The sequence below is a fragment of the Mesocricetus auratus genome, unplaced genomic scaffold (assembly GCF_017639785.1).
Source record: "Mesocricetus auratus isolate SY011 unplaced genomic scaffold, BCM_Maur_2.0 Super-Scaffold_100047, whole genome shotgun sequence".
NCBI lineage: Eukaryota > Metazoa > Chordata > Mammalia > Rodentia > Cricetidae > Mesocricetus > Mesocricetus auratus.
In genome coordinates this window covers 3,071,583-3,092,278 of record NW_024429224.1, presented here as the reverse complement: position 1 = coordinate 3,092,278, position 20,696 = coordinate 3,071,583, and the positions used below count along the sequence as shown (strand labels likewise).

Sequence of the window (20,696 nt, the reverse complement as noted above, 5' to 3'; positions counted from 1 at the left end):
TTTGTGGATTAAGAAGGAGAGCAGCAAGATGGGATTCCAGAGCTCTGGGGACAAACAGTTGTTATCTCAGCTCTGTAATATTCATCTCCACTCCATACAATGAGCTTCTGTATTTCAGTTGCTGTTATTTCTGATTTCTGTCCTATACAGCTGAATTGAATTGAAACTAACAGAATATAAAAACTAAAGGAGGGTTAGGAATTCTGGGCTCCTGAACTTAAGTTCAGAACCATTATGTTTTTCTGTGTATGAGCATGTTTACATATGTGTGTGTGTGTGTGTGTGTGTGTGTGTGTGTGTGTGTGTGTAGATCAGAGGGCAACATCAGATGCCACTCCTCAGGCAACATCCATGTTTTTCTTGAGACACAGTCTCTAATGGTCTAGAATGTGTCTAGTTCTAGTTTGCCTCCCCAGAATTGGAGTTACAGGCACATTACTACACTTGACATTTACTTAAAAAAACAAAACAAAACCATGGATTCTGCGGATCACCCTTAGGTCCTTATGCTTGCAAAGTAAGCGCTTTACTAACTATCCTCCCAGTCCTTATTATGCTTATTAATATAAATAACGAATGTCAGTACTGGGGCATAGCTTAGAAATAGAGTGCTTACAAGTATAAGGCCTTGACTTTATCTCCCAGCAATGCAAACAATCAAACTAACAAATAAACATTAAACTGTGCTTAGAGTTTTGTGCATATTAGTTGCCAATAATTTTTGAGTGCTTACTACCTGCTAGTCACTTCATACTTTATTGTCACTGATTTAATCCTCATCTTCACATACTTTAGGATATTATCATCACTCTCGGTTTACAAAGAACCAAGATACTGGGAGATTAGATAAAACAAGTTCACACATGTTGTAAGAGGCAGAAATGAGATTCAAATCCAGGTAGCCTGGTTTGAGTTCCCGAACTGCTAGCTCCTATGTTATAGTCTGTCTTGTGGTTTGAGCACCTGCTCATCCTCTCTACCCGTTTTACAGAGGAGGAAGTGGAAACAGACGATTGCCCAATTATTTGCTTAAATTCACAGTGCTTCAAACAGCATCACAGGCCAGACTCCTAACTCCCACTGTGTGCTCTTTCCCCAGACCACCCTGCTGTCTGGAGGCCCCCCGGGCAGATACATGAGCCCCATCTTTTGCCTCCACTGCCAACACGCAACACACACATTTACACACACAACCACCCTGTAGGCACTCAGACATTTTTGTGGCAAGGATGGCTACAAACGTCTTTGAAAAGCAGCCAACTTTTGCCCTCCACCAAATAACATTGTTTTATTTATAGTCTCCTGCATAGCTTTTGAACTGACTGCTCATTCCAGAGAAGATGTTGATAACAGCTGCTCCTTGGAGGGGTTTCATATAAAACAAGGTGAGTAAGCGCGGAGCCCCTGCTTGTCTAACAGAACACTGCTCCTGGGGTGTTTATAAGACAGTGTTGGTGTCTGGGTGCAGAGACTTTCAATTCAAAATGGCAGTTTGGACATTTTTTTCTAATTAAAAAAAGTTTACCCTTTGCCTTTCAACAACCTCAAGGCACAAAGGGAGATCTTATTTTTAACTGGAGGTAACTCCCAAAGAAGGAGTTTGTTTTTTTTTTTTAACTCCCTGCCTGTCTGGGAGCCTAGGATGTTACTGTAGTGACTATGAGGCACTTTCATGGATTTATCAGGGTTAAAATGGCAGAAGGGATGATTGGCATTCAGAAGAGAAAACTGAACGAGGTAAGGAAGAAACAGAAAAGGCCCAGTACCAAAAGGGACCCCGTGAGCTTATGGTATCTTCTGACTTGTGTACAAAAAGTGCCACCCTCGAGAATGACGAGGTCTGTCATGTATCGGGAATTATTCAAGCACTGATGTTGGTTTTGGCTTCACTAGTTGTTAGTTGGATCACCTGGGGAATATGCCTCAGTTTCCTCTTTGCAAACTGGGAAGGCAAATTCCCAGAGACATCATGAGGACTGGTGTGAACCAGTCCTGGGGGAATACCGTGCCTAATTCATAAAGCGCATGCACTCATGTCCTCACTAAACAAATTTGTCGTTATTTCTTCCTTTGTGGTCCCTCCAGGCCTAGAGGATATGAAACTGGGATTCATGAAAGTGAGTCTCTTGAGGGCCTAGCAGGGACAGATTTTAGGATGAACAAACAACCCTCCCACAAAAAAAGAAAGCCAGCAATTAGGAAAGGTCTAATCTGGCTCACAGTTTGAGGGTACAGTATAACATGGTGGGGGCGGGCAGGAGAGTGAGGGATTCATTGTCAAGAAGCAGAGAGAGATGAATGCAGCCTTGTAGCTTCCCTTTCTTTTTTCTTTTCCTTCCTCCTCCTCCTCCTCCTCCTCTTCTCCTTTTTTTTTTTTTTTTTTTTTTTTTTTTTTGAGACACGGGGTTTCTCTATGTTAACAGTCCTGGCTGTCCTGGAACTCACTCTGTAGACCAGGCTGGCCTCGAACTCACTGAGCTCTGCCTGTCTCTGCCTCCTAAGTGCTGGGATTAAAGGTGTGCGGCTTCAAGGCTCTTCCCCTTTTCTTTTAACCCAGCCCATGGGAAGGACCACCCTCCTGAATTAAACTAATCTAGAAGCTCCCTCGTAGATAGTTCCAGAGCTTTCTGGCTTAGCTGATTGGCTGGAGAACCTAGTCCTCCCAGCAAAATAGCCTCCGTCTTCACATCAGCTGTGTCTGCTTACAAGCCATCAAGAGCAGTTCCTTAGAGGGGGAGGGTTGGGGAGGGCCACTGGCCCCACGCCAGAGAATCCACCCACTCTTCCCGATGCAATCAATTCTTATTGCACATTCTTCCGAGCCTTAGAAGTGTTAGAGTACACCGATTGTAGTAGATTATAGGAGGTTATCTAAAGAAAGATATATATATATCATTTGTAGAGACTCAGATAAGAGAGAAATAGCAAAGGCAAAAGGCCTTCCTCTGAAGGCCATCCAGCCCTTAATTCTACCTCCAACCCCCCTCTAAGAACCTCACACCACTTCTGTAGGCCTCAAGAAGCCAGGCTTCACCCTCTCAGGACCTGCCAACTCTCGGGGTCGCCCCAAACACATTCGTGCTATCATTTGTGCGAGGGTGGGCACTTTCTAGTACAGCTGCTTTGGAGTTACCCATGCTCCTGTAAGCAACCCTCACTCACGCTTTGTGAGTAAGCGCACTAAACTCATTGGATCCCCAGGTCGAACTTTGGTGGACTTACCCACCCGCTTGTTATTGGGACCTTATAGGGTAGACATTGCTTTCATTTCCCCAGGGAAGGAATTCTGGAAACATGATTCTAAAGCCCATCAAGTTGACAATATTAATCATCACAGGTCCTATAATCTTTCCAAGTGGCTTTCCTGTGGGTACCAGTTACGGGTCTTAACAGAAAAGGTTAAGAGGAAAGAAAGCAGGGCATAAAGTAGATGGTGTGACAGAGAAGATCTGCATGGAAGACACAGGAAGGTGTAGGTCTGAGGGGGCAACACTGTGTCCATGCCAAAGCTGCTGGTGGGAATGAAGAGAACAGAAGACAGAAACAGCAGTTCCTAGAGTGTCCTTGCTGGAGGCCAGGAATACCAGAAGAGTTCTGGCTGATTGTTATCTCTTTCCCTCACATAGAAGTCACATGTGAGGACATGACTTGGAAACCGAGAGGAGACAGCTCTAACTCATTCCCAGCCCCCGGCATGCAGCTAGATGCTACCCTGTTTCCTGGGATGGGCAGGCTCTGCTTACTTTCAAGTTCCCACTTATGGATGTTTAAAAAGACCCTTTAAAGCTAAACCTCGGCCGTCCATGAATTTCATTCTTCAAATTCAGGAGAAAAGAACCCCGAAGTCTGATTTTCAGTGAAGGTGGGGTCACTGTGGGTTCCTGAGTTAAGGCATGTGTGAGGGGAGAACAAACAAACGCTTCCCTCAAATTTACACACCTTCAGTTTTGGCCTGTCAGGAGGACTCCACGGGGGAGTGGATGAAGGCTTTTTCAGTAGCCTCAGGGGTCACGGTGGAAGTTTCTCCAGGGCGTTTTGGGTGGATTCTGTCAGAGCGCAGTGGGACAGAGGTCTCCAGTTCTCTTCTCAGTGAGGCCCCAGGCCTCTCAGGTAGACCAGTGGTGTCCCACTGCGCGCTTCCAGCCCCCACGGTCCGCCTCCCGCTAACGGACTACACTTCCCAGCAGCCCTCGCGGCCGGCTGCGCGGGCGGGAGGGGGGCGGCGGTGTGAAAGACGGAGGGGGCGGCGCGCGCCGGGTACCATGGCGTTCGCCCGCCTGGAGCGAGCGCTCTAACCCCGGGAGACGGCGGCGGCGGCGGCGGCGGAGCCAGCCTCGAGCGGGCGGGCCCCTGCCTGAGGGAAGAGAGGAAGGGGCGGAGAGAGCGCCGGAGGGAGGCCGGTCGGCTGCGGGCGGGCGGGCGGGCGGCAGCGCAGCGCCGAGCGGGGCCCGCGGGTCCATGAGGAGGCCCCGGGACCATGGGCTCCAGGATCAAGTGAGTGCGGCCGGGCGGAGCCGGGCCGGGCCGGGCGGGGCGCGGGGGGAGGCGAGGCCGGGCTAGAGCTGCAGGCCGCGGGCCGCGCTGGGGGACTTGTTGCCCGGCCCGGAGGGGAGGGGGACGGTTGCCATGGCGATGCGGGAGGCTCGGAGACGGGGTGCGTGCGGGCTGAAGGGGCGCGGGTGACCAGACGTCCTGTCCTCACCTGAGAGCGGGAATCGCTGACATGGCGAGCTGGCTGCCCCAGCGGGATGCACGGAGAGAGACCCAGAAAACGATCCCACAGCTGCTGGGAGTGGGGAGGTCTCCGGAAGCAAGTCTCCATTTGGGTGTGTTTGGGGCGACCCCGAGAGTTGGCAGGTCCTGAGAAGGTGAAGCCTGACTTCTTGAGGCCTACAGAAGTGGTGTGAGGTTCTTAGAGGGGGGTTGGAGGTAGAATTAAGGGCTGGATGGCCTTCAGAGGAAGGCCTTTTGCCTTTGCTATTTCTCTCTTATCTGAGTCTCCACACAAGCAGGGGCCAAAGGCTATGAAGGAAGATACCTTTGGGTTGTAACTGAGTACCTGATTTTGAAAAGGTTTTGTAATCCAGTCTGGCAAATTCCCTCACTTGGAGTCCCGGGTTGAGGCTTCGATTTCTGGTGAAATTGTTGACACTTGTAACTTCAGAACCCATTGAAACATTGTTGGCCTCGTCCTAGACTTACAAGTTGACTTTGGAAAGTGCAACTTTTATGTGATCCAGTTTGGGTGTGTTGCTTTGGACTCCTATCTCCCCTCACAGCCCAGACTTCTGGCCACTCCCTTCCTCAGCCCCAGATGCTTTATCTCTCTAATCATTAGCAAATGTTCGCTTTTTCTGTGTGACTAATAGAATTGCTTAAGGACATTTACAAAGTTGACAGCATAGACTTTTCGGGAAGACAGCATTCACAAGGCACCATCAACTTTTATAGGAAAAGACGGTTGAATGTGTTTATTTCAGCATTTTGAGAATTGTAGTAGGGAAGTTTGAAAGAGGAAGGGGCATCAAGGGCAAAAATGTAATTATTCACACACTGCATCTCACGTTCAGGTGATGCACATGCAGTGTGACCCTTGCCCTGCTGTTCAGTCTCTTCATCAGGTAGGTTTCTCAAAGAAGCTCGGGGACACCTGCTGAAAGAAATTAGAAAAGTTTGCTTAGAAAATGAATGTGAAGGCATAAAATGGCCTTTAAAGAAAAGGGGGGAGGGGGCCAGAACATAACCCAAACAGGAGTCTGAGCATCTGGGCAGGTAAAATGCTATAGTCTGTGACCTGCTGGGGTTAAAGGGCACTCCAAGTTAAGTCCCAGCTCCCAGGCAAGAGCTGTAAACTTGGGTGTCAATAGCTCATAGAAACACTTCCCACAGTCACCTCAGAGCTTCAGAGAAAGTTCTAGCAAGGATGCTTACCTTCCTTGTCCCAGAGAGCTCAGAGATTTGCCCGACTGGAGGAAATGAAGTGCTGGAGTGAACATTAGAACAGAATGAGCAGAAGTTCAGCTGACTAGCCATCATCCGCTCACGCTCTTGACGGTAGCAGGTTGATAAATACGTATACTTTTTTTTTTTTGTGGAACACATTGCTGTAATATCTGAGCACTTGAGCAGGGAATTTACCAAGGCATGAAATTGCATTAAGTGTGAAATTAGTATGAAGAATGGCATTATTGATCTTCAAATGTGACTGCCTAGTGGTTAAAAGAAAAAAAAAAGGCCTGGGAAATATGTTAAGCCAAATGAGATTGAAAGCGAGTATGATGATAGAAGTTATGAAAAGTAGTTGTGATTTGTAGTGAGTGTTGATTGCGCAGTTTCTATCCGTAGTTAGGAGTATGGATGGACGGTGGTGAGAGGGCTAGCCAACCCTTGTCACTGGAGAAAATGGCTTTGGTTGTTGCTGGCTATTCTGTCAGGTACAACAAGCTGCTCAAGGTGTTCACCTGGCTGAGGTGTGCAGGCCCTATCGAGTAAGTAGGTAGGCAGGTGAGTGGCGGCAGACTGAGCAATCTCCAGACGTCCCCCAGCAATCTGTGCTTTCCTTTCTTCATCTCTGATGCCTTTGTGCATCAGGTCTGGGTTCAAACTCCAGCTCTTCTTCATGCTGACTATGAAACAGTATATCTGTGAGTCTGGATTTTCCTAGGGGAGAAGAAACCTGCAGAGTTATTATGAACAGTAAACATAGGGTCGGTGTGATTGCCAGACCCATATTAAGAACTTAGTGATTGTTTTACATCTTGTCAAGTGATTAAGAATATCAGATATATTTTATACCAAAAATGTCAGAGAAAGGCATGTTTCAGGTAACAGAAAACAAAAGCTTTGATGTTCATGTGGGGAGCAGGACTTAACAGTGTCACAATATTAAAAAGTAAAAGTTGATTAAAATAAGATAATGTCTGTAAATGTGAAGCTGGTGTCTGTAAGATCAGTGATAATGCATGTGTGTTACTGGGTACAGGAGGTGATTTTCTGCTTGTTGAAACTTGGCAAGCTGAGGCTGCTGGAGCAGCCTCTGTGTCTGGCACCATGGTAATGTTTAATGTGAATCATTTCATAAAACCCTTGCAACTGTCCATTGGTGCTATTTATTAACCATTGCTTTCACGTGAGAGAGTGGGAGTTCATAGGCTAAGTTCTCTCAAATTGTCTGCACCCCCATCCTATAGGTCAGGTGCCTCCCTGTGTTTCCATAACCAGTTCATTAGGACGGTAGTGTCAAGTCTTGTTCCTCAGTTGGCTCATATTAAATAGGCCACAAACTTCTTGAGAGTAAGGACTATTGGATTTGTTTTTCAGTTCTCAGTGTCAAATTCAGACTGCGCATGATTGTCTAGGAAGAGTGTATCATAAATAGGATCTGAATAAGATATTAAGACATTAGGGTCTCAGATTAAAATGTACACAGAATTTAAAAGAGCAATTTGCTAATCCCAGCAACTCGGGAGGCAGAGGCAGGCAGATCTCTGTGAGTTCGAGGCCGGGCTGGTCCGACAGCCTCCAAAACAATACAGAGAAACCCTATCTCTAAAACCAAAAAAGAAAAAAAAAAAAGAGCAATTTGCTATTAGAACTCTCAAAAGGTTTTGTATTTAATAAGTTCAAACCAAATTGTCATGGTGTGGGGAGAACTTTTTACTGAAGAGTTTGTTTGGTCTGTGTTCATTTTAATAATGGCACATTTTCTTGCATAAAAGCAAACATCTATGTGACTAAAGAGGTCACCAGTATTCAGTTAGTTCACCGGAGACTTAAACTTTCAGCCCAAGCAGGTATTTTCTAGAGGTATAAAAGGTGCGGTGGTAAATGACATTCTTGGACAGCTATGTTTAAATCTGATTTGGCATTTGAGAGATCCCAGAGGACTGGAATGTGGTTAATATGAGGTAATTTAACTGATAATGCAGATGCATAGCAGGAAACTGTGAAGCGGTTTAATATTGCTTGTGGTGACAACCTAGAAATTGCTTCCAGGCACCAGGTCCAGGAAGTGGGTTGTAGGTAATGGAAGGAAATATTTTAAGTGAGTTCGAGGAGACCTGACATTAATGGACTCTGAGAAAAGCATACTTTAAAGATTTGAAGGCATAGGAACAGAGTAGGCCAACACCTTTGGCCTTGTGGTGGTGTCTGCTATTCTGCTGTCCCCATTGGGCTGACCTCTTTGAGGTTGGTATTGGAGGAATCCATTAATTAGTTACCCTCTTACTACAGAACCAAGAAGTGTCAAGCATTTAATAAATGCTAGCTGTTATGAATTATAGTACTACTGTGCCTGATAGTGTGCTGAGTACTTAGGGGTACAAAAATGAACAGATTTTTCTTTTGTGCTATGGCTTTCTAAAGTAGTAGACATAACTACAGAATAAAAGCACCCTCCCCCTACCCCAACCCTAAGCATAATTCAGTATAATTGCTGTGGTGGCAGGGCTGCCAGTAATGACTAGGTGATGGAGTGAAGGTGAGCCTGACTACCTGGGGGTGGAAGGGAGTGTCGGGAGAAGGCTGTAGGAGAGAATGTTTTCATTGCAAGATAAATAAAGGCCCTGAAGGGGTAAGGGTGGTGATGATGACAGTGGTGATACTAACCAAGAGAGTAGTAGGTATGAGGACAGGCTGTTAGGGAAATAAAAATGTTACTCAATGTGGTGAACTGTGTTAGACATCAGGGTTATAGTGGTGGATGATAGATGGTTCTTATTTTTGTGGCACTAACAGTATGGTCGACCGGATAGATAAACTGGGTACATACACATAAAGTAATGTGGATGCATTATAAAGCAAGTGAGATGTTGAAGAGGATGATACGAAGTGGCTGTGCTATTTTGGATAGGTGGTGGGTGTTGTCCTCACTGTAGAGATGATGTTTGAATTTAATTAAAGGATAAAGAGGTATTAGTCATGTCAAGTATGGGCAAGGCTATTTCAAGCAGAGGGCAAAGCAGGAGAACCCTGGGAAAGATTTTAGGAACTCATGATATAAAAAAGGATTCAGGTGAGGTTAGTGCTAGAGCATGCTTAAGCTGGGCCTTCCTTAAAATGGAATTCACATACTAGAACACTTGTTTATTTTAGTGAACTCACAGAGGTCCAGGTACCTCTAAGTGCTGGAATTAAAAGTGTGCAGCACTAACCCTGATCTTATAAAATCTTTTAAAGTAAATGTTTTTAAGTATGTCTACAGAGTAATGAGTGACCACCATGGTCTAATTCTGGACTATCTTATTACACTAGAAGAAACTATTAGCATTCTCTCAAAACTCTTCTGACCCTAGGTAATCACCAATCTCATTTCAGTTACTATAAATTTACTTATTCTGGGCATTTCTTATACCTGAAATAATATATAACCCCATGTGTATCTAGCTACTATTCCTTTGCATAATGGTTTCAAGGATTATTTTATATTATTTGTGAGTCTTATATTTTCATTGAGGGTAATACTTAATTGTGTACATGTACTACATTTTACTCCTTCATTTATCAGTTGTTAGATGTTTGGGTTGCTTCTACTTTTTCACTGTTAAAATGTTGTGAGCCACCATGTGGTTGCTGGGAATTGAACTCAGGACCTCTGGAAGAACAACCCATGCTCTTAACCTCTGAACCATCTCTCCAGCCCCCCTGTTAAAATGTTATTATGAACATTTATTTGTGAGCATGTGCTTCATCTCTCTTTAGTATATATACCCGAGTAGAATTGCTAGATCTTATTTGATGACTCTTAAATTAATTTTCCAAAGCAGTTGTGCTACTTGGTGTAACTTGGTATATCCATGTGACTCTGATTTAGTACAAATGAAATCTGTAGAAAATTTAGGATTAAAGTAGGCTTCTCAGGCTGGGCGTTGGTGGTGCACGCCTTTAATCCCAGCACTCGGGAGGCAGAGGCAGGCGGATCTCTGTGAGTTCAAGGCCAGCCTGGTCTACAGAGCGAGTTCCAGGACAGCCTCCAAAGCCACAGAGAAACCCTGTCTCGAAAAACCAAAAAAAAAAAAAAAAAAAAAAAAAAAAAGTAGGCTTCTCAGAAGAGGTTTGAGGCTTGAACTGAAATAAAGGGGAGACTTGGAAAATGGAGGGGATTCTCAGAGGAAGAGTAATGGAAGTCCTATGATTTTCAAGGGACATAAGCCTATTTCATTGTCAAGTAGAGAGAACAGCCTTGCTTTTTAAAAATTGTATTTTGGAAAGATTTCATACATGACATATTTTTTATCATATTCCTCACTGTTACTTTTTCTTCTGCCACTGAACCCCTTCTTCCTACCTGGACCATGCCTATTTTAATGTTTCACTGTGGATGTATATCCCATTGAGTAGTTAGGGTTCTTGCATGAGCATGGGTGGGCAGTTTTGCTTCACATAGCTAGCTCTGCTCTGGTCAGTTTTTGGACTGCACTTTTAAGGGATCCCATCACCAAGTGCAAGGCAGACTTGCTGCTTCTTGTGACTTACACAGCACAAGCAGCCTGTACCCTGCTTTGTGATGACACAAAGGGCAGAGATGTGGCTTTTCTTTGTGTCTCTTTCCTGTCTAGCATAGTGCTTCCCAGCCCTGGTAGACTGTAGAAGGACCTAGAATGGTGGGAGAAAAGCCTTTTTAGAGATGGGCTTTCTGTTACAGGAATCCTGGGTCATGAATCTTCTGAACAGTGTGCTTGTGTTACTACTCTATACTTCTAGTCTTTGTCTGTTCAGTCAGCTTTGAGAGTGTGGTATGACAGATAGAAAGGTTGAAACAGGGAAGGTACATGTTTTTATTCAGGCTGGAACACTGGCTACAATTCCAAAGGTTAACCTTTTTTTCAGTTCCCTCTGGGAACTAATCTCTGAAATTGCAGTACTTTAGTACTTTTTTTGCTTAGGAAGACTTTGTTGGGTCATTTAAAGATAAATAAGGAAGCAACAAATAAAACAAAGTTGATTTTCTTTATTCTTACTGAATTCATACCCATTCATTTCAAGTACAGTCCTGTACCACATAAGGACATTTTGATAAGGACTGATGGACAGATACACAATTGATAGTCCCATAAAAGCCTATAGTCTGTGATGCTCAAATAATGAAGTTGCCCAGCAACATATTTCTTAGAATATATTTCTATTAGTGCATTTAAGATTTGAGAAGAAACCAGATTTTTGTTGTTCTGTTTTTTTGAGACATGGTTTCTCTATAGTCATGGCTGTCCTGGAACTCATTTTGTAGACCAGGCCAGCCTCCAACTCAGAGATCCACCTGCCTCTGCCTCCTGAGTACTGCACCACCACATCCAGTTGAAAACGGATTTTTATTTTAAAGAATGTTCCAAATAAAAGCAAGAAAAAATTATCTTCAAAATATATTTGTTCCTGATTAAAAGCCAAATGACATTCCAAGTATTTGTATGTTGGTTACATACTATTTAGAATGTACTGTTAAGTACAAACCAGCAGCTGTTATGAGCAGGGCATCCCAGACAGGACTTTTCAAGTCAGAGGGGAGATAAAAAGTGTAGCTGAAATACAGGAAGTATGCACTCGTGCATACACGCACTCTACAGGATGGGGACTTGGAAAAAAATAGGCTTGTGCCATTGAATGTTGAGTGAGTGCTGTAATGGGATCTCACTGGGGCTGTTACGTAGACTATCCGTAGACTATCCGTAGCAGCTGACTGACCAAGCAGTATCATCCCTGGGTTGTACGAGGTGATCCACTGGAACATGAGGAAAATATATTAGACTTTAAGATTATTTTAATGACAACTTTCAGGACTTCTGTATTTTCTAATTTACTAGCAAGGAGCCTTAGAGCTTATAGGTGGATGTGTGCCAGGTGTGCAGCTTGGTTTTTACTGGCAAGAATGTGTGGGGGAAAGGAAGGTTGATGGATTGTGGAACTATGCAACAGTTGATGCTGCAGGAGATAAAGGCCTGATCTGAGGTTTTGGCAGTGGAAAGAAAACATGAATTTCAGAGATATTTAGGTAGCTGTGACAAGAGGCTGTGGACCCCAAGACGATGAAGATGATCCAGCAAACTTAGCCACGTGATGTTTTAAATGGGGTGCATGGGTTTGCATTTCTTTTTTTTTTTTTTAAAGATTTATTTATTTATTACATATACAGTGTTCTGCCTACATGCCAGAAGAGGGCACCAGGTTGAATTGTAGATGGTTGTGAGCCACCATGTGGTTGCTGGGAATTGAACTCAGGACCCCTGGAAGAGCAATCAGTGCTCTTAACCTCTGAGCCATCTCTCCAGCCCTGGGTTTGCATTTCTAAAGATAAGTGAAAAGTTACAATTGAGAAGTTATTTTGGTCTGCAGTGAGAATGGATTTTTTTTGGTTTGTTTTCTTATTTTGAGGCAGGGTTTTTCTGTGTAGCCATTGTTGTCTTGGAACTGTAGACCATGCTGGCCTTGAACTTGAAGGTCTGGTATTAAAGGTGTTTGCCACCACTAATCAGAGAAAGGAAGGCGTCTTTAAGAGCCTTAGAGTGAAGGTATGAACTCTAATAGACAAGTAAGACTTAAAGTGAGCTGGTTGCAGCTTCAAGAAGGAAATATGTCCACGGCAGATTTAGAAAGAGAGAGCGACAGAAAGAAACACCTTTTGATCTGTTAGCCACAGGAAAGGTTTCAGGGATGTTGCATTGGTCTTGGTTAGGTGCGTGCGTGTTCCTGTGTGTGTGGTCTTTGGTCTAGCTCCCAGCAGGGATGTGATTGTTTAGTAAATGACAGCTATCTCATTGAGTACTGCTTGTTGAGGATGATGCATGTTGTCATCTGAAAACCTGAAGTTGAAAAAAGTCAAAAGCAAGCAAGCTTTTTACAGCATACTTCCTTTAAGTAATACAGTTAACATGTGTGGTATGTTTTACTGTATTTATTTGAAGGCTGGAGATTCTGATGTCTGAAAATCATTATTCCTCGTGCTGGCTGGGGAGAAAGGAAAGCCTACTAAGAGGTCAGATAAGCATGTAAATAATCAGAATTGCAACATTTAAAAACATTTTATGTTCTCATAAATACTGGACATTTTTATTCCATTTTCTAAAAGACTGACATCAATAATTTATACTTTTCTTCAGCTGGTATCACTGTTCAGTCATTTTCCATGCTGCTTATAGTTTTAAAATGATTTTATATTGGAAAATAAACATTTGAAAAAATAAAGCAGCATAGTAAGGCCCCAAATCACTCTCCTCACTCAGTTTCAACCCATTAATTTATGTCTTCAGTTTCACTTGTAGGTAATGGTTTGTAACTCCATCTTCCACCTTCTAGTGTCCTGAATTATTCTGAATCAAATTCTAAATGACATATTTCATTCATAAGTATTTCCCTGTCACTGAAAGATCTGAAGAGCCGAGAGGTTGTGTGTCGTTGTGTGTGTGTGTGTCGCCTCCCCCTCCCCCTGACAAGGTTTCTCTGTGTAGCCCTAGCTGCCTGGCTGTCTTGGAACTCAATCTCTAGACCAGGCTGGCTCAAGCTCGCAGAGATTCTCCTGTTTGTGCCTCCCAAGTGCTGGGATTAAAGGCCTGTGCTACCATACCTGGTTCTTCAATTTATTTCTTAAAGAAAATGATTATTGATTCTGTGTAATTTCTTTTGCATCCTCATGGTTTATTTAATATGTTCCTCTGTCTTTTATATTTCTTCTAACTTGGTAATTAGAATGAGTGATTTGATGAGATTCAAGTTCATTTTCTTGGCAAGAATACGTAAGTGGTAAGAGCTGCTTTTACCAGGCGGCACATGGTAGGTGTCTGGTTCTCTCTTCTGGTTCACTGGCTAGGGTGTTCAAATGCCACACTCTGTTCCTGTCATGTCTTCTTCTGTTAATTGGAATGCTTCTATAAGAAAACCTTTCCCATATCAACCTTTGAATGCCTCCAGGTATAGTTCACGCCAGAAAGACAGGATGGATGCTTGTTTTCCTTTATGAGTTTTTATACAGCTTCCTTTTAATTCTCTGAAGGCAGTTATTTTTTCTTATTGAGGGAGTGTCACTTTAAATGCATTTATGTAATCTTATTTGCTGCCCCCAAGCTATCACACTTATTATGTCTGCCCCTCCCCCCTTCTTTGGGAGTCTTGAAGTCCTTTTACAAGGGTCTTAGGAGTTTCTAAGAAGTTTTTTTTTTCTTTTTTCTTTTGCCATAAGATGTTTTCTAGGGCTATCCTAAGTGTTTTTTGCTCCAGATCTGTATTGTACCATTTCTCTTGGGAGTCTTGCCTGCTTATGGGGGAAAATGGCTTTAGTAATCTGGACTGGGTTTTAGTTTTGTTTTTCAGTGTGGGAAGGTTTGCTATTGTGTCAAGTCATTTCTAGGCTTTTCCAGAAGTTAAAACTGGGTGGGATTGAGGGGGAGTGTGTGTGTGTGTGTGTGTGTGTGTGTGTGTGTCCTTAAGTATTTCTGGGTATGGTGCTGCACACTTTTTAGCTCAGCTCTTTGAGAGGCAGGATTGTGAGTTCCTGACTTGTCTGAGCTACCTAGTGAGACTGCCTTAGCATAACAAAAGAAATGTGAAATTGATTGCTGTGCTCATACCAATCTTTCTCAATTCCAGACACAACAGTTTTATTTACCTTCTTCACCCTTACATCTCAGATTCCCACACTGGGCTTGAATTCTATCTAAATTTCTAACAACTCTTTGCCTTTTTCTGTAGTGCCCAGGCTACTCAGTAGCAACCTTAGCATTGCCTCCAGCAGTAGGACTGCTGAAAATACATTATTATTTTCATACTATTTATTATTGTTGTGCATATGATGTATGTACATGGGCTTGTGTGCCACAGTGTGCATGTGGAGGTCAGAAGACAACCTTGTGGAGTCAGCATCTTCTACATTTATGTAGGTTCCAGAGATTGAACTCAGGTCACCTGGCTTACAAAGCATATATATTTACCTGCTGAGCCATCTCCCTTGGAACTGGAATTACAGGTGATTGTAAGCTGCCCAATATGGGTGTTGAGAACTGAACTTGGATCCTAAGAGGCTGTAGTTGTTCTTGAGACAACTCCCTGAGCTGTCTCTCATGACCGTTATTATAAATTTATTCTTATCCCCCATTCTCACATGTGGGAGGAGAGAGGGAAAGTGAAAGAATGCAGGGCACTCGTGTACCCTGGTGCGCAGGTGGAGGGCCACAGGAAACCATTGGGAACCGCTCTCTCCTTCCTCCTTGCTTTTGAGCAGGGTCTCTCATTCTTTCTGCCACTGCACTGCATGTGTGAGCTTCTGCCAGTTCTCATGCTGCCTCCTGCTTGACTTTCTGAATACCCCGGCTGGGATTACAGATGAGCCACTGTGTTCCGTGTTTTACATAGATTGCTCAGAGAGAGAGTTCTTTTACCCACTGAACCGACTTGAAGGCCCATTATTGTTATTTAATTTGGTAGGGTTTTTTGTTTTGGTTTATGGGGCTGTCTCATAAAGAATGTATAATCAAATTACTGCTTTAAAATAAGTAGAAATAGGGCTGGAGAGATGGCTCAACAGTTAAAGGCTAGGTTCACAACCAAAAAAACAAAAACAAAAACAAAAAAAAGTAGAAATAGTTTCTTTGTGGTGGTTGTATCACCATCTTGAAACATAGTTGGCTTAAAAACAGTTTTAATCTTTTGGGGAGTTGCTTTTTTAATTTTTTAAGCTCAAGGATAATTTTATTAGCATATAAAAGTACAACCCTAGGGAAGGCAAGTTGTAAATCTCAGAACCTGTCCAAGGAGGAAGATGAAGGAAGAGAGAAAACCATGCCTTTTGCAAGCAATCTTATGGTGGAAGTGGGAATGAGTAGCTTCAGAGAAAAAGAGAGCAAGAGGCTGTGGCCAGTATTCAAAAGAATAAGAGAGAAAGAAACAGGCAAAGTTAAGTTTGTCTGAGTTAGAAACACAGACCTAGCAGAGCCACATGCTGCAGCTCCATAAAAGACAATTTGTTTTACCATCGAATATAATATAGCTTCAAACATAAATGTACAGAACAGGTATATTCATAAAAGTTCTGAACCACTCCTTTGTTTACCTTGCTTCCCTTCTCTGTAGGTAACCAGTTTGATTTTAGACTTTTATTTGTCATTCCACCGAAAGTGAACAAGAGAGGCAAATAGTATATTCATGCATCTTCATGTAGGCCTTCAAATGAGCAGTGGCATTCTCAGCCCACTTCTTCCTTTGACTTTTTCTCATCCTGTAAAGAATTGATTCTTTTAATGGTAGACAGCAGCATAGTATTCCATTCAATATATAGACCATGGTTTCTTCAGTGTGTCTCATACAGATGGGTATTTAAGTTACAAGTCTTGAAAAAAACACTCATATGTGTGTGTGTGTGTGTATGTGCACGTGCATATAAATATAGTATTGGGTCAGATGGTAAGTTTGGGACTGGGGTTGTTGTAGCTCATTGGTGAAACTTAGCTAGCATGCCCAGTGCTGAAAGAAAAAAAGTAAATCTAGTACATTTTGCTAGATATTCTTTTCCACATGATTTGTGTCTGCTCACACTGTCACAGGAGAGTGCTGTTAACCTTATAGCTTTGTCAACACAATGTGTTTGTCAGACCTTAAAAAGTGTTCTGTTTGGGCTGGGGACATAACTTAGTAGAATGCTTGCCTTAGCATGCAGGGAGCTCTGGGTTTGATCCTCATCATGGCATAAACCAGGTGCTCTGACATATATCTGTAATCCTAGTACTCAGATTAAAGCAGGAAGACCAGAAGTTTAAGGTCATCTCTGCTACATAGTTGGAGGCTGGCTGGGACAGCATGAGACTCTGTCTCAAAATGTAACAAATCACATTTTTTTATAATTGCATGAAGAACAACAAGCCTTCTACACTTTTCCAGTCCTATCTGGAAACAAACACTGTTATCTGGGCCTATTTTTAGTTCTGTTGATTCAACCGTAACCCTAGTTAAGTCTTTTTGTTAATTTATTTTAGACAGTAGCTACTGATTTCCTAAAATGAAAATTGAGTGCCTTTATAGTGCTTTTCTCTTTGTGTTTTCATTCTTCTTTAGTCCTAGGGATTGAACTGAGAGCCTTCAAGAACCATATCATCCCCAGCCTTTGTTCATTGTTTTCTGTGTTTATATAATGTTAATTATGGTATTGGTTGGTAATACTTAGAACCTCTTTATTGTTTCACTAACTTTTAGCAGTGTCTCTTGACTTAATAATTTATAAAACAGAGAGAAGAATTTAACTCAGGTTAAAGACTCTTGCTGGTCTACCTTCTCTAACCTAAACTTTTACTTTATGTCATAACTTAATTCTTAAAAATGTATTTATTTATTTTGGTATTTTGAGAAAGGATTTCACTTAATGTAGCCCAGGCTTGCCTTGTTTATGATCCTCCTGCCTCTGCCTCGTGAATGCTGAATTTATAGGTATGTGCCATGATCCTTTAAATTTTGATGTATGACAGAGCCATACATCAAATGGCTTCTTCCTTGTGTTAACTCTAGAAATAGAATGTTTATTGTCAATATCCATATACAAGAACTTAATCCTACTAGGGTATAGAAGGCATTAGAGTAACATTTTCTTCCTGTTTAGAGACGAATGTTAACATTAGAGCCTAGTGAACTTTTTTACAGTTCATCTAGAATTTAACATTATGTTCATCCTACCTTTATTAATAGCTTCAGATCTATATTTTAAAAATTGGCTTTTATTTCTACAAAACAGTGAAGTTTTATATCAACTTGGGGAATCTTATTTCTTAGAATAGTATTTTTTCCTTCATTTTCCTCTTCCTGGATTCCTTAGTTGTCATCTTTTCTTTTCTTTTGACATTATTTGCTTTTATCATCTTTTTTTTTTTCTTTCCAAACTTGAAATGGTGCCGATGTGAACCTGGGCATGGTGGCGCACGCCTTTAATCCCAGCACTTGGGAGGCAGAGGCAGGTGGATGTGGGTGAGTTTGAAGCCATCCTGGTCTACAAGTCAAGTTCCTGGACAGCCAGAGCTACATAATATAAATATCCTATTCTCAAAATAAAAATTAAAAAAAAAGGAAAGGGTGCTTTTTTTTTTTTTTTTTGTAGTTAGCTGTATTGTAGCCCTGGCAGGCCACTGTCACTGCTTACTGAGTTGATTTCATTATCTCCTGGCCCCTGAGCTATTGTTTTGTTTTAATTTGTCTGCTGAAACACATGTTTCAGTTGTTGTAGGAGACACTGCAATACCAGGCTTGTAGGAGTGCTTAAAAAGTAAACCAAGTTATTGAGCACAGGTAACAAATGCCTTCATTTTCAACCTTGATTAATAATTTATATGGGCTTTGATGTTTAGGATGACAGAATTTCCCTTCAGCTTTACCTTTGGGGATGGCAACACACACGCACGCACACACATACGCGAACATGCGCCAGGAGATAGGAGTCATAGGATGGAAATTTTCTGGGATAAATGGCTAGGTTGTTTTGGGTTGTGTTAAGTGTCATGTTAAACTTTTTGAGTTAGAACTTGGACCTAAAGCTCGTCTGCAAAATGGAAACTGTGCTGCTTAGTTTTATATGAACTTGACACAAGCTAGAATCATCTGAGAAGAGGGATCCTCAACTGAGATATGCCTCTGTAAAACTGGGCTGTAAGGCATTTTATAAATTAGTGATTGTGGGGGAGGGCCCAGGTCTTTGTGGGTTTGATCATTCCTGTGCTTCTGGGTTCTATAAGCAAGCAGGCTGAGTAAGCTCCTCTGTGGCCTCTGCATCAGCTCTTGCTTCTGGGTTCCTGCCCTGTTTGAGTCCTGCCTTGCATGGTGAACTGTGGTATGTAAGTGTAAGACAAATAACCCTTTCCTCTGCAAGTTGCTTTTGGTCATGGTGTTTGATGACATCATTGGAAACCCAAACTAAGGCAGGAACTGATGCTAACAGTTTGGGAATCAGTTTTCAGGTGATGGGTAGGGAACCAAAGGGACTTTGGTTCTTTAGTTGGCCAGACAGATCGTGGGAGGGAGGGCAGACTTGTAGATGCATAGGGAACAGTACACATCCTAATAAATATCATATAGTTTTTGTTGTTTCAATTTTTAAAGATGGAGTTTCTTTGTGTAATTGCTGTGGCTGTCCAAGACCATACTGGCCTTGAACTCAGACATCTTCCTGCCTTTGCCTCCCAAGTGCTGGGGTTAAAGTATGCCACCACACCCAGTTGATGTTGACTTTTTAAAACATTTATGTGTGTTGTGTGTTTTATGTGTGCAGTCAGAGAATGATTTGCTGGAATGAGTTTTCTTGTTCTACCTTGTGGGTTCTGGAGATCAAACTCATCAGATTTTGGCCACAAAACCTTTTACCTTCTGAGTCATCTCACTAGCTTTGGGTTTCGTTTATTTATTTGATACAGGGTCTCACTATATAGCTGAGGTTGGCCTGGAGCTTGCTTTGTAGACCAGGCTGGCCTCAGACTCACAGAGATCCACCTGCCTGTGCTTCCTAAGTGCTAGGACTTATAATCTTCATATTCAACCCTGACTCTTGTTTTTAAGAGCATTGGATCAGGTATCTATATAAATTTAACTCCCTCTCTTTGTGCTTGTGATAGCTCTGTATCTTTAAATAATTTGGCTTTAGCGATTCTTTTTGGGATTATAAATATTTATGTTTCTGCTTTTATTTTTTTCTTTTGAGGCTTGCATTGTTAGGCTGTATCTGTGCAGTAAGTACTAGGGATCAGCAGAGAATGATGATCTAGAACGTGCTGGTCTAACTGGAAAGAACAGTCTAGGTTGTCTTGATGTTGTGAGCGGAATATCAAACTTTTGCTTATTACTGAAAGTTGCTCTGTCTACCTGTCTTCTGGTTGGTGCTACAGGTAGTTAGGGCCTGGAGTTAAGGAGGAAGAAATTTATGGTGCCCTGATTGCCTACTTCTTAGTATTTTCTCAGGCAAATTAGTCTGACCTTTCCACCTTGGTCTGACTTCCTCATAGGAAAAGTTTCACATTACACAGGAAAGAACAATTTAGCAGGAATATAAATTGCAAATTATTAGTTCAGTGGTGCTTACGCATGCTCGGGTAGTGGAGTACCTCAGCGTCATGGTAGTCTGTGGAATTCTATGAAATATTCATATTTTAAACTCCAAACATCTCTCTAAATCAGATGCTATTTTATATTGTATTGCAGAATAGAGACTAACAGATAAGGATGGGTTAAGAACAACTTATAATAAGAAAATTTAAAATTACCTTATATTAAAATTAAAATTGGGAAAAGGCCATTTTGGACCTTAATCTACTTCTAAACCTCCAGCATTTCTGGAAAGTACATTGGAGAATCATTAAAATTAATTGGCTGTAGGAGAGGGATGAGAAGCTGGAGGGAACGAAGATAGACTACACCTTCCCACTGGGGAGTTGTAGAATGCTCTTCTTTGAGCATAACTACTATTATTGCCATCTTCATCAGAAGCAGCGGTGACTACTCAAGAGTGCCTCTTAAGCTTGGACCTGTTAACCTTGTCTTATATAGAAGAAGGGTAGTGAGGATCATCGAACCCTCATCTGAGATTTCTCTGCCAGCTTTATACAGTTGTATACCCCAGCTGCACTTGATCTTGGCAGCGTATGCAGAGGGTGGGAGGTTAACTGAAGGGAAGACTCCATGTAGCTCTGGAGAAGTCATCATTTATGCTGGGCTGAGACTCTTACTGGTGCAGTTGTTTTATAGTCACC

General features: G+C 42.3%; 1 protein-coding gene and 1 long non-coding RNA gene across 5 annotated transcripts in view; one reads left to right on the top strand and one right to left on the bottom strand.

Moving 5' to 3' along the window:
* Positions 1 to 4,221, bottom strand: part of LOC121136025 — a 34,408-nt gene extending 30,187 nt beyond the window's left edge. For 2 of the 4 annotated variants that reach the window (XR_005873154.1, XR_005873155.1), the window contains exon 1: positions 3,940 to 4,220. This is a non-coding gene — a long non-coding RNA (uncharacterized LOC121136025). Of the gene's footprint in view, positions 1 to 3,939 lie in introns of all 4 variants that reach the window. The other 2 variants (XR_005873152.1, XR_005873153.1) reach the window with 2 other exon arrangements.
* A 34-nt stretch (positions 4,222 to 4,255) lies between these two features.
* Positions 4,256 to 20,696, top strand: part of Dennd1a (DENN domain containing 1A) — a 490,889-nt gene continuing 474,448 nt past the window's right edge. The window contains 1 exon segment of the mRNA XM_021234065.2: positions 4,256 to 4,494. Coding sequence (XP_021089724.1) covers positions 4,478 to 4,494 — 17 coding nt within the window. The 5' untranslated portion in view covers positions 4,256 to 4,477.